This window comes from Sapajus apella, unplaced genomic scaffold (genome assembly GCF_009761245.1).
Source record: "Sapajus apella isolate SASKATOON/1434 unplaced genomic scaffold, GSC_monkey_1.0 scaffold15, whole genome shotgun sequence".
NCBI classification, from domain to species: Eukaryota; Metazoa; Chordata; class Mammalia; order Primates; family Cebidae; genus Sapajus; species Sapajus apella.
The window spans coordinates 27,803,425-27,817,789 of record NW_022436955.1 but is presented as its reverse complement, the minus strand read 5'-3'; the positions used below and the strand labels follow the sequence as shown (position 1 = coordinate 27,817,789).

Here is a 14,365-nt window from a genome sequence, read left to right as displayed (position 1 = left end):
GAAGTCAGACATGAAAGGCCATGTATTGTCTAAATCCATCTCTGTGACATGTCCAGAATAGGGTGGTTGCCAAGGGCTGGCAGGAGGGAAACAGGAAGTGTTTGCTTGGCGAGTTCAGGGTTTCCTTCTGGGGTGATGGAAATGTTCTGGAACTAGGCAGAGGTGGTGGCTGCACCATGGCATGAATGTATTCAATTCCACTGAATTGTTCACTGTCAAACAGTCAGTGTTTTATTACATGAATTTCATCTAAATAAAATAAAATGTAGAGTGCCCAGTGGTCATCTCTGGGTAATGGATCAAGGGTGTTATTCTTTGGAAGGCAAACACCCACAGCCCAGTGTCTATTTCCCCCCATCCCAGGGTCACGGGCAAGGAATTCCCTGCAGCACTGCTCTCGCAAAGACCCAGAAGCACCTGGGCGTCCACCAAGCAAGTGGTGGCCAGATAAACCAGGGCTCCTCGATATGGGGGTAAAGAAGGATGGGGATTTGCTTTCCTTTCTTTCTTCTCCATGTTCCTTTCCCCCCTCTACAGCAAACTCCCTTTTTATTTGTATAATAATAACAAGCAGAGACTCAGCAGACCTGTGGCTGCCCACCCGGGAGCCGAACGCCGTCGGGGAACTCACCGTGGTGATGCTGACGGCATCCTCGTACTCCCTGGTAACGACACTCACCAGGGCAGAGCCCAGCAGCAGCAGGATCAGGGGGTTCTTAAACTGAAGAGGAAATACACGGCGGGGACGTTCTTTAGTCTCAGGAACTGGGATGGGTTTCTTACCGTGCAGAAGCGTGTGTGGCGGGGTTCTCAGTTCGAAGCCAGGCTCCAGCCCAGGTCAACACCAGGGTGACCAAGGACTGGGGAGGCTGTCCCTATGCAATGGTCCTCCTCTGCCTGGAACTCCACCCCAGTGACCCCCCCGGGAGTTGTCGTCACATTGTCCACATCAAGACGTTGGCTTCGGTCCTGCCTTTGAGTTCACCTCTCTACATCTACATGACACTCCAGGCCAGGACCTTCAGCAAGATGCCAATCCTGGCTCAGCACAGCCAGGGACCCTCTCTCACCACACCGGCTCCCCAAATCCTGCACGCCCCAGTCACCAAACTCAGGGCCAACCTGCTCCTGTAACAGCCTCTGCAGATCCAGTGAGCCTCCTCCTTAAAACAGCTATTCCCAAAACTTCCTGATAAGATTTGTACTTTGTTTTATATGTCTGCCCCTTCATTTCAGAGACATCTCATGGTAGTGCGTCTTCCAGAGGACTGAAAGAAACACGAACATATAAAACCAGGTTCAGAGGGCAGATCACAGATCAGGATCAGGAAGAGTTAAAATATTAATGGGCTGGTGCAGAGGCTCACGCTGTAATCCCAGCATTTTGGGAGGCTGAAATGGGAGGACCACTTGAGCCCAGGAGTGTGAGTCCAGCCTGGGCAGCACGGCAAAACCCTATCTTTACAAAAAAAGAAATGAAAAAATGATACCCAGGAATGGTAGTGTGCACCTGTGATCCCAGCTACTCAGAAGGCTACGGCAGGAGGATCGCTGGGGCCTAGGAAGCTGACACTGGTCGGCTGTTTGTGCCACTGCACTCCTGCTTGGACAGCAAAGCGAAACCCTATTCCAGGAATAATAATAACAATAAATAATAATTGACCAGGTCTGGGAACCTTGATTCCCAGGCCGCCAGGCTCCTGTCCCTTCAGGACCTCTGCACCCTGCCCTCCAGCGACGCCTTCTGTCCACACCCTCACACAGCTTCTCTGCTCACTTCACTCAGGTCTCTGCCAAGATGCCACCTCCTCAGAGCACCAGCCTAGTGCCTCCCTGCCATCCTATCCAGAGCATCCACCTAGCCAGCCCGTCCAGAGCCTTAGGTTGTGCTAAGGTGGAATTCCAACTGGTGAGACTCCTGACACAGAGGAACAGGGCTACCTCGTGAGGTCGTAAGTTCCCTGTTACTGGGGGAAAGATAGGAGAGTCGCAACATTTGGCACATGGCAAGAACTCAACACATGTAAGGAATTAGTAAGCGAGTGCAGACAGAATCTGTATACTCATCCAGGGCAGGAAAACCCAGCCATCAGGAGCTCCCATCCAGTCCTACGAGGATTCACACAGATACATTGCTGAATCAACAAGGTATAAAATGAATGAGCAGGTCCTCTGCTCTCAAGAAATTTTAGAGATTTTATTTTGGGGAGCACTCTGGCTGGAGGCTGGAAGAAGACCCTTGATGTGAAGGAAGCTGTTCATGGTGGGTTGACAGGGCAGAGGGGAATGAGGACAATGAGGGGACGTGGGGGGAGCGGGTTCTAGTGGAAGGGGTGCCAGGGCAGAGTGAAGAGGGCTCCAGCTGCAGAGGGGAGCTCCTCCCTCACAGTCCATGTCTCAGCCTCCTTTCCTGAACCCCAGCTTCCGGGAGCCTCCACTGCCTCTTCTCAGCCCTGCAGTTTTAGGAAGCTTCTGGGCTGCCCAGAGCCACTTGCATACCCAGAAACCTATTTTGGTGCCAAAATGCACCCAGGAAGAACATCCCCAGAACACTGAGAACTGAGCCATGATCAGGGAGGGAACCACAAGGAGAGTGGATACTAAGGATGCTACATGGAGGACTGTGATTGGTTCCTGAATCGACCAATTGAAGAAGCTATAAACACAGAGCCAATAGGAAGGCAGCTGAAGCCTGGGGCGGCCCAGGGGCCAGAGAATGAATGAGGGAGAGGTCAGGGATGGGGCCAAGGGCAAGCAAAAGGCTGGAAAGGGGGATCTAAGACCATCTAATTGCCATCAGACACCTGGAAAATCCTGTCTGTTCACTGGGCCTTTCTGAGCTTGTCCTAGGAAGGTGGCAGGGGGTGCAGACTTCTAGACTGGAACTTGGAGCCATGTCAATTGCAGTATTTTCTTTCCTCTTCCTAGTGGCTTCCAGGCATTTGATTGTGTGCCATTCATTCAGTGCCGTGGCAGCAGCTAGCAAGGGCAGGGGCTCTGTGTGCAGCTCCCTGGCTGCACTTCTCTGCACTGCTCCTCACTGCTGTGTGACTTTGGGTTCAGGTAATAGCTTTTACAGGACACCCAATTACATCTCAATTTCAGGTCAACAAGGAACTTTTTCTTCTTAGTATAAGCATGTCCACTGTATTATTTGGGACACACTTATACTAGAAATTGCTTCTTACCTATCTGAAATTTACTTTGTCGGGTTTTTGTTATTGTTGTTTGAGACATGGTCTCACTCTGTTGCCCACACTGGAGTGCAGTGGTGCAATCTCAGTTCACTGCAACCTCTGCCTTCCCAGTTCAAATAATCCTCCCACCTCAGCCTCCTGAGTAGCTGGGATTACAGGCATTCACTACCATGCCCAGCTAATTTTTGTATTTTTAGTAGAAACGGGGTTTTGTCATGTTAGCTGGGCTGGTCTTGAACTCCTGGGCTCAAGTGATCCACCTGCCTCAGCCTCCCAAATTGCTGGTATTACAGGCGTGAGCCACCATGACTGGCCTGAAATTCAAATTTAACAGGGCATCCTATATTGTTTTTTGCTAAACCTGGCAACTCTGGGGAAATCTTTGAACCTCTGTACTTCTCTTTCCTCATGTGCAAAGCCAGGATTAGGAGGATTAGTAAGTGCATGCTCACTTATTCACCTACTCATTTAGCATGGGGCCTGAAGCCTGCCTGCTACACTGTCTATGAATGTGATCACTATTTTTTTTCTGATCATGGCTTCCTGGGGAGTTGGCGATTTGCTCACGGGGGATGCTCATGCTGACTAGGGGCAGCCTGAAAGAGGAGGAACCAGTCCAAAGATGCCTTCAATCAACACTGCAAGATCTAATGGCTGCCCCACCCTCCCTGGCTTACGCTTATTAATGCAAAGAATGACACCTCTGGTCCTACCTGATCCAGGTATTTCTTCCACACAGGTTCTGTAGTGTCAGCAACAAACTCATTCCAGCCATGGACCAGCCGGCGCTGCGTCACTGAGAACTCCGACAGCCCAGTGTGTAAGTCCACCTGGAGGGAGAGGTGAAGCACAAGCTCACTGATGGATCCAGCAAGGAATGAGGCCACAAGGCACAGACTCCCACTCTAGAAGGCAGTGGCTTCCGTGATGGGCAGGGACACGGGTTTGTCCACCCTGGTGCTGGGACTGGTTCAAAGACCCTGTGCAGATGGGACAGAGAGAGAAGGAAAATGCACAGTCCAATGACCATTATAATCACAGCAGAAAAGATGACCCCTGTTTCAAATTTCAGCAAATGGAATTGCAGTGTGGACTTCCTGAAATGCTGAAACTTACACTTTCTTCTTAAAAAAAAAAAAACGGGTCTGTAGGAAATAAGAATAAAAATTTCCTCTTCAAAGCTTTTCTCTTAGTTCATTACGAATAAATAACATTTATTCAAAGATTAATTTACTTTAAAACTTTTGCTAATAATCTTAAAGTAGCCGTTAGTCATAATAAAGAAGTAAGTACATCCCGTGTTCTTAGTTCTTACACTTTAACCTAGATATTTGCCCTCACATGTCTGGACAAGCCCAGGCAAGTCTTAGATCATAGCTTATTCCCCATCCTTATTTGGAAATGTTATCACTTCTCTGAGAATTCCTCAAGTTACGTTCTCATTTCCTTTATTCTCCTCTGCCTTTATTTCTTTAGAAAATTTGTAAGTTTTTAGACAATCGGGTCAAGCATAGAATGTGAGGTCCCATTCTGGCCATTGGAAACTGGACACAGCAGTAGGGCCATTGTGTCTGGTTATGAAAGTCATAAATGTCCTTGTCTCCTTTGTTCAGGTGTGCTCTCATGGCAAGACTGCCGGCGAGTTGCACCCTTCCTGCAGGAAGTAAGCTAGCCTTGCTGAGTGATCCATTGTCTCGGTGTAGGTTCTTCCCGGCGTTATAAACCTGTTTCCAACAGGTCTTGGGAATGTAAAATGGTGCTGCTGTTATGGAAGACTGTGTGACAGTTCCTTAAAAAATTAAAAAGGGAGTTATCAGATCCAGCAATTCCATTTTTGGGTATACATCTAAAGGAAATGGAAGTGGGTCTCAAAGAGGTGTTTATACGACCATGTTCATAGCGCTGTTCACAAAAGTCAAAAGGGGGAAATAACCCATGAATCTGTCAAGGGTTGAATGAATGCATAAATGTGGTATACATATACAATGAAATATTTCGCCTCAGAATGAAAGAAAATGCTGACACAGGCTACAACATGGATACACCTTTAAGTTGAACCTTGAGGCTGAAGTGAAATAAACCAGACACAAAAAGACAAGTTCTGTTGATTCCACATGTGAGTTACCTAGACTGGTCAAATTGATAGGGACAGAAAGTAGAATGGTGGGTGCCAGAGGCTAGAGGGAGGGGGAACAGGGAGTGAGTATTTAATGGAGACAGGTTCAGTTTTACGAGATGAAAAGATTCTGGAGATGCTAACGTACCCCTTAACTTGCTGACTGTAGGTCTTAAGACCCTCCCATGAGAGGGTCCCACCCTATAATCTGGGGGAAGGAATGCCAATGTCATGAAGCTTCCCTGAAAACCCAAAGACAGACTTCAGTGAGGTTTCATGTAGCTGAACACGGGGAGGTTCCTGGAGAGTGGCACCCAGGGAGATATTTGAACAACCATGTTCATAGCAGCACTGGGCATGGAAGCTCTGCACCCCTTCACCCAGTACTTGCCCTATACATCTCTTCAGCTGTATCCTTTGCAATTGCCTTTATAATAAATCGGTAAATGTAAAAAAAACAACTCTGGAGGTAGATAATGGTGATGGTTGCACAACAATGTGAATGTACTTAATGCAACTACAATGTACACTTCAAAATGGTTAAGGCCAGGTACACCGGCTCACACCTGTAATCCCAACAGTTTAGGAGGCTGATGTGGGAGAATCGCTTGAACCCAAGAGTTCAGAGTTAATCTGGGCAATATAGAGAGACCTTGGCTCTACAAAAAATTTAAAAAATTAGCCCAAGGTGGTGGCAGACACCTGTAGTCTCAGCTGTTCAGGAGGCTGAGGCAGGAGGATTGCTTAAGCCCAGGAGGTTGAGGCCGCAGTGGGCCTTGACTGCAGCACTTCACTTGAGCCTGGGCAACAGAGTGATACCAAGTCTTGGAAAAAAAAACATGGTTAAGATGGTAAATTCTATGTTGTGTATTTACCACAGAGATTTCAGAAAATAGGCCTGTCTTAAGAAACGAGTATTTTTTTTTTTAAAGATAAAACTGACAAACCTTTAGCCAGACTAAGAAAAAAAGAATCCAAAAACAAAAATAAAAAAGGAGACTTTACAATTCATATCACGCAAAGTCAAAGGACCATTAGTGGCTACCATGAGCAACTACATGCCAATCAATTGGAAAATATAGAAAAAAATGGATAAATTTCTAGACACACAGACCCTACCAAGATTGAACCAGGAAGACCTCCAAAACCTGAATAGAACAATAATAAGTAATAAGATTGAAGCCATAATAAAAAGTCTTCCAGTTAGGAAAAGTCCAGGACCCAATGAGTTCACTGCTGAATTCCGTGAAACATTTAAAGAACTGATACCAATCCTACTCAAATTATTCCAAAAAATAGAGGAGTAGGGAATACTTTCATTCTACGAGGCCACTACTACCTTGATACAAAAACCAGACAAATACACATTTAAAAAAGACGACTACTGGCCAACATCACTGATGACTATTGATACAAAAATCCTCAACAAGATACAAGCAAACCAAATGCAATAACACATTAGAAACAAAATTCATCATGACCTAGCGGGACTTATCCCAAGGATGCGAGGATGGTTCACCACACACGAATCCATTAATGTGATACGTCACCTCAACAGAATGAAGGGCAAAAACTGTATGATCATTTCAATTAATGCTGAAAAAAAGTGACAAAATAAAACATTTCTTCATAAGAAGCCCTAAAAAAAACTGGGTGTAGAAGGAATATATCTCAACATAATAAAAGCAATATATGGCAAACCCAGAGCTAGTATCATAGTGAATGAGAAAAAAACTGAAAGCTTTTCCTGCAGGATACCCACTTTTACCACTGTTATTCAACAAAGTACTGTAAGTTCTAGCTAGAGCAATCAGACAAGAGTAAAAAAAAAAAAAAAAAAAAAAAAAAAGGGCATCCAAGTTGAAAAAGAGGTCAAATGATTCTTGTTTGCAGATGAGATGATCTTACGTTTGAAATAAACCTAAAGATTCCACCCAAAGCTATTAGAACTCATAAACAAAATCAGTAAACCTGGAGGATACAAACTCAAAATACAAAGGTCAGTAGCATTGCTATATGCTAAGAGCAAGCAATGTGAAAAAGAAATCAATTAAGTAATCCCATTTACAATAGCTGCAATTTAAATATCTAGGAATAAAAGAAGCAAAAAATCTCTACAATGAAAACTATAGAAGACTGATGCAAGAAACTGAAGACACAGAAAAATGGAAAGCTATTCCATGTTGGAAGAATCAATATTGTTAAAATGTCCAAACCACCCAAAGCAATCTACAGCTTCAACACAATCCCTATCAAAATACCAGTGACATTTCCCCTCATTCTTAATTATATTTTAAGTTCTGGGATACATGTGCAGAGTGTGCAGGTTTGTCACATAGGTACACACATGTCATGATGGTTTGCTGCCTCCATCCCCCTGTCATCTACATTAGGTATTTCTCCTAATGCTATCCCTTCCTGATCCCCCCCCACCCCCGTTATCCCTCCCCTAGCCCTCCCACCTCCCAACAGGCCCTGGTGTGTGATATTCCCCTCCCTGTGTCCATGTGTTCTCATTGTTCAACACCCACTTATTAGTGAGTACATGCAACATTCTTTACAGAAATAGAAAAAAAAAATTCAGTTTACATGGAATCACAAAAGACCCAGAATAGCCAAAGTTATTTTAAGGAAAAAGAACAACACTGGAGGAATATTACTTAACTTTAAATTATACAACAGAGCTTTAGTAACTGAAATGGCATGGTACTGGCATGAAAACAGATACAGAGATCAGTGAAACGGAAGAGAGAACCCAGATATAAATCCATACATCTGCAGCGACAAAGGTGCCAAGAACATCCACCAGGGAAAGGGCAATCTCTTTAATAAACGGTATTGGGAAAACAAAATGTCCATATGAAGGAGAGTGAAATTTGATAGGGGTCAGATAAAATTTGAGATGACTATTATCTCTCATTATCAACAAAAATCAAATCCAAATGGATTAAAGATGAGGTGGCTAGATTACCTGAGCTCAGGAGTTCGAAACCAGTCTGGCCAACAAGGCAAAACCCCATCTCTACTAAAAATACAAAAATTATTTGGGTGTGGTGGTGCATATCTGTAATCCCAGCTACTACAGGAGGCTGAGGCAAGAGAATTGCCTGATCCAGGAGGTGGAAATTCCAGCTACTATGGAAGGCTGAGGCGGGAGAATCACTTGAACCCAGGAGGCGGAGGTTGCAGTGAGCAGAGATTGCACCACCCTACTCCCACACTCCAGCCTGAGTGACAGAGTGAGCCACCATCTAAAAAAAAAAAGACTTACATCTAAGATCACGGACTATGAAGCTACCAAGAGAACACTGGGGAAGCTCTCCAGGACATTGAATTGGGCAAAGCTTTCTTGAGTAATATCCTATAAGCACAGGCAACCACAGCAAAAATGGACAAATGGGATCACATCAAGTTAAAAAGCTTCTGCACAGCAAAGGAAATCATCAACAACATGAAGAGACAACCCACAGAATGGGAGGAAATATTCGTAAACTACCCATCTGACACGGGATTAATAACCTGAATATATAAGGAGCTTAACCAACTCTACAGGAAAAAAATCTCATGATCTGCTTTTGAAATGGGCAGAGATCTGGACAGACATTTCTCAAAAGAAGACATACAAATGGCAAACAGGTACATGAAAAGGTGCTCACTGATCGTCACAGAAATGCAAATCAAAACTGCAATGAGGTATCATCTCCTCACCGTTGAAATGGCCTTTTCAATAACAAATCCTGGATGTGGACAAGAGGGGACCCTTGTAGACTGTTGGCGGTAATGTAAACTAGTACATACAACAACTCTAAAGAACAGTTTAGAGGGTTCCTAAAAAAAACTAAAAATACGACTGTCATATGGTCCACAATCTCACTCCTGGAAACACAACCAAGAGAAAGGAAATCAGAATATTGAAGGGACAGCTATGCTTCCATGTTTATTGCAACACTATTCACAACAGCCAAAGTTTGGAAGCAACCTAAGTGCCCATGAATAGACAAATGAATAAAGAAAATGTGGTGGATATACACAATGGAGTACTACGCACCCATAAAAAAGAATAAGATCCTGTCATTTGTAACAACATGAATGGAACTGGAGGTCATCAAATTAAATAAAATAACATAGTGACCTCTGGGCGCAGAAAGACAAACTTTGCAGGTTCTCACTGATTTGTGGGAACTAAAAATTAAAACAACTGAACTCATGGAGATAGTCGGATGGTTACCAGAGCCTGGTAACGGCAGGTGGGAGAGAGTGGAGAGGGTTAATGGGTGCAAAAATATACTTAGAAAGAATAAGTAAGACCTAGTATTTGCTGGCACAATACGGTGACCGTTGTCAAAAATAATTTAATTGTACATTTAAAAATAACTAAAAGTATAACTGGGTTGTTTGTAACACAAAGGGTAAGTGCTCGAGAGGACGGTACCCCTCTACCCTGACGTGATTATCACACATTGCATGCCTGTGTCAAAGTATCTCTGGAACCCATGTATATATACACCTTCTATGTACCCATAAAAATTAAAAAGAAAAAAGAAACTTTAGCTAAAACAATTACACTGTGCCCAACACCATTCATGCTCTTTCCTTTTTTTTTTTTTTTTTGAGATGGAGTTTTGCTTTTGTTGCCAGGCATGAGTGTGATGGCATGATCTCAGCTCACTGCAACCTTTGCCTCCTGTGTTCAAGCGATTCTCCTGCCTCAGCTTCCCAAGTAGCTGGGATTACAGTCATGCGCCACCACACCCAGCTAATTTTCTATTTTTAGTAGAGATGGGGTTTCTCCATGTTAGTCAGGCTGGTTTCAAACTCCCGACCTCAAGTGATCTGCCCACCTCAGCCTCCCAAAGTGCTGGGATGGCAGGCATGAGCCACCGTGCCCGGCCTCTCAAGCTCTTTCTGTAAACAAATTCATTAAACGCAACTAATTTATAAGTCAGTAATAATGGAAGGAGTTTGTTGTTCTGGTCACAACAAAGGTGTCCTTGTTTTTTGAAAAGTCACTAACAAGAAAACAGTACTCACTGGTAGAGGTAATAGGGAAAACAATCAATTTCTAGATTCTTTTGAATAGCGAAAGACAATTTAGCTCATTTTCTAGGTAGGGATAACGTCTAGGAAGAGAAAAAATATTTCCTCCCCCTCTTTGAATACTAATAAACAGGGCTTGAATTTAAACAGACTTATTCTCAAGAAAAGACGCATGAAATGTCAGCTTCCAACGTCCTGAAATTGTAGCAAGCCCTTTTACTAGGGGGTTTATTTACTCTCCCAAAGTGTAGTGGTGATGGGTATTCATGCGTGCACACGCGTGCACACGCACACACACTCCGTGCAATGCAAATGTTTCTTGTTTTGCACTGTCCAGGAATTCAAACTCACTTGAGAAACTTGGGAGAACTTGGTTTCAGTACGTGGCAACTCCAAGGATTACAAAAGACGACGGGTGGGAATACGGGATGACTATGAGTTTGGCTTTGATGGGAAACACCCACACTCCACTAACGCTGCGCTGTGCTACCTTCTGCGCCTCAGCTTCATCGTCCATGCCTTCATGTTTCTGCCAACGAACATGAGGAATAAGAGAAGCAGTGTCCACAGGGTGCCTGAAAGGACGCCCGTCTTCCAGTAGGGGCCTGGTGAGGATTAGCTCTACTGACAAGGACTGATATTCTACCCCTGGAATCCCAACTGTTCAACATCAACAATCTTTTTCAACGTGGATGATAAAATTGTCTGATAACATGGAATTTCAGAGCACTGTTCAGGGCTTTGTGTTGTTTTCTTTTAAACATAATTAGCACCAGACGCAAATTCAATTCTTACACAAAACACGTTGGCCAAATCCTCTATATGGCATTTGCACGCTTCCTTGGGGGGCAGGGCTGTCACCTTCTTCTCTTTTTCGATGGCCTTCAGCTCATTCTGTTCATCAATCTGTAAAAAAACAGGGTTGCTGTTTAGCAAATTGAACTTTTGTACTGATGCGTTGATTGATTTTTTTAATTTAATTTAATATTTTTGAGATGGAGTCTCGCTCTGTTACCCAGGCTGGAGTGCAGTGGTGTGATCTCAGCTCACTGGAACCTCTGCTTCCTGGGTTCAAGCAATTCTCCTGCCTCAGTCCCCCAAGTAGCTGGGATTCCAGGTACGTGTCACCACACCCAGCTAATTTTTTCGTATTTTTAGTAGAAACGAGGTTTCACCATGTTGGCCAACTAGGATGTTCTCAAAACTCCTGACCTCAGGTGATCTGCTTGCCTCGGCCTCTCAAAGTGCTAGGGGTACAGGTGTGTGCCACTGAGCCCATCCAGACGCATTTTTTTAAAAGTATAACATACACACAAAAAGTATACATGTGTGTACAACTCACAAACTAACCCTTATAACCAGCCTCCAAATTAAGAAACAGATATGACTGGTCCCCAGATGCTCCCTCGGGTTACCTACCTACCTGAAAGGTTACTGCTATCACGATTTCTAGCCTCATACACTAGGTCTGAACTTTACAGAAGTGGTAACATGCACTATACACTCATACATGCTTTCTTGTCTGATTTCTTTTACTCAACACTGTTAGTGGATTGCATACAAGATGTTGCATGTAGCAACAGTTTGCTAATTTTCACAGCAGCTTAGTATTCTACTGTATGAGTATATCACAATTTATTTGTTCTCCCGTTGATAAACATTTGGGTTCCAATTGTTGGTTGTTGGCCGATACTGATGCATGTATTTTTAAGCAAGTTTTTTTGTTGTCATTGTCACCCGGGCTAGAGTACAGCGATGCAATCATAGCTTGCTGCAACCTCAGCCTCCAGACTCAGGGAGTCCTCCTGCTTTACCCACCTGAATAGCTGAGACCACAGGTGTATGCTATCACACCTGGCTAATTTTTTAATTTTTTGTAGAGATAGGGTCTCTCTATGTTGCCCAGGCTGAGCAAACTTATTTAACAGAACTGAAACCTGTAAGTGGACAGAGCAGGGCAACAATACACATATTTAGAATCCTGAACCTTGAACTTCTGGGATTGTCCATCGTTTGCACCATATTGTAGAGAGAGCCTCCTGCTGGTGATAGGTGGTATCGCAGCCTGGCTCTATGGGACATTTTAAATAACCCAAGAAAAGGGGAGGGGAAACACAGCCAAGTTCCGGGAGTCCCAGCACTCTGTATTGAGACCCACAGGGCTGGAAAGAAGCCATGTGAAACACCTGGAGGCTTTGGGAGGCTTTGCTAACACAAACGACACCTGAGAATCAGGAAAGCTCGAGGTATTTTTCCAATATCATTCCTAGTATCCTGATACCCAGGATGTGATAATCATCTTTTCCTTTTCCACCAGGTTACTGGAAACTGGGAAGAAGGAAGCAGGAGAGGTACTAACTAACTTCTTCCTTTAACTGTAATAGAGATTGCAAATCCCTCTCTTCCTTCTTGCCAGCGCCCTCCCCAACTCCAAGCTGTCTCCTCCCAAATGCTTGTTTGCTTAGAAAAGCTTTGCCAGCCACCTCTGTTTCCTGGTGCTTCTCACTGATGTCCAGTGCCTGGGAGCACAGCAGCAATTACACATATCTTTCAGCAGACGTAGCTGTCCTTTGGCAGCCTTCCTTAAGTCAACATTGCATTCTTTGTAGAGTCACTTCAAAGAAAAATGTGCATTGCACAATAAGACACCCCCCCCCACCACCATTCTAAGGATCTGGTTCCGCTATGCCAAAGAAAGTGCTTGATTCTTGCTCACATCACAGGTGGAGGCAGGCTGGGGGCTTACCACTCTCCCCATCCCCCACACTCCCTCAACTGCCTGGGTCTTGCCATTTCTCACCACTACATTGAATTCACTTTTCCTCCTTTTTTTTTTTTCATTTTTCTGAGATGGAGTCTTGCTCTGTCGTCTGGGCTGGAGTGCAGTGGTGTGATCTTGGCTTACTACAACCTCCTCCTCCCAGGTTCAAGCAATTCTCCTGGCTCAGCCTCTCCAGTAGCTGGGACTACAGGCGCGCACCACCATGCCCAGCTAATTTGCTTTTGCATTTTTAGTAGAGACGGGGTTTTACCATGTTGGCCAGGCTGGTCTTGAACTCCTCACCTCAAGTGATTTGCCCACTTCAGGCTGCGAAAGTGCTGGGATTACAGGTGTGAGCCACTGCACCTGGCTTGAAACTCATAAATCCCATCACGCACACACATACCTCATGCTTGAAAACACTTGCCTAGATTCCAGGGCTCTCAGGACAAGAGCCAGCCCAGACCCCACACATGCTACAACATGGATGAACCTTAAAGGCGTTATGCCTGGTGATGCCAGACCCAAAAGGACAAATCCTGCAGGATTCCACTTATAGGAAGTCCCTAAAATAGCTAAACTCATAGAGACAGGAAGGGGAACAGAGGTTACCAGGAGTTGGGGAGTTCATGTTTAATGACTATAGAGTCTCTTTGGGAAAGATGAAAGAGTTTTGAAGGTGAATGTTGGTGACGGTTGCACAACAATGGGAATATACTTAATGCCAGTGAACCATGCCCTTAAAATGGTTAAAATGGTGAAATTTATGTTCTGTATATTTTGCCATGATAAAAATCCAGAAGAAAAGGGCCATATATGGTGGCTCCTGCCTGTAATCCCAGCACTTTGGGAGGCCAAGGCAGGCGAATCATCTAAGGTCAGGAGTTTTAGACCAGCCTGGCCAACACAGCAAAACCCCATCACTACTAAAAATACAAAAATAAGCCAGGCACGGTGGCGGGTGTCTGTAATCTCAGCTACTTGGGAGGCTGAGTCAGGGAGAATTGCTTGAACCCGGAAGGCAGACGTTGCAATGAGCCAAGATCGAGCCACTGCACTCCAGCCTGGACAACTGAGTGAGACTGTCTCAAAAAAGAAAGAAATCCAGAAGAAAAGGATCAAAGGCACCCAAACCCCTGCCTTCGGGGGCAGGACTAGCAGGAGCCCCAACCTTTCTCAGGCGCTCTGGACATCTGAAGGCCTCGGGTTTTCTGCCCACACGTCCCTGGAGAATGAGCCAGGTGGACTGAGGAG

The 14,365-nt window shown here is 44.7% G+C and overlaps 1 protein-coding gene across 3 annotated transcripts in view; it reads right to left on the bottom strand.

The window, feature by feature from the left end:
* Window positions 1–14,365, bottom strand: part of ATP2C2 (ATPase secretory pathway Ca2+ transporting 2) — a 93,925-nt gene that overhangs the window by 51,925 nt on the left and 27,635 nt on the right. For 2 of the 3 annotated variants that reach the window (XM_032284570.1, XM_032284568.1), the window contains exons 2-4: window positions 11,146–11,256; window positions 3,911–4,027; window positions 632–721 (exon numbers count right to left, since the gene is read on the bottom strand). In XM_032284570.1, the coding sequence (XP_032140461.1) occupies window positions 632–721; window positions 3,911–4,027; window positions 11,146–11,256 (318 nt within the window). Of the gene's footprint in view, window positions 1–631; window positions 722–3,910; window positions 4,028–11,145; window positions 11,257–14,365 lie in introns of those variants that run through there. The other variant, XM_032284569.1, reaches the window with a different exon arrangement.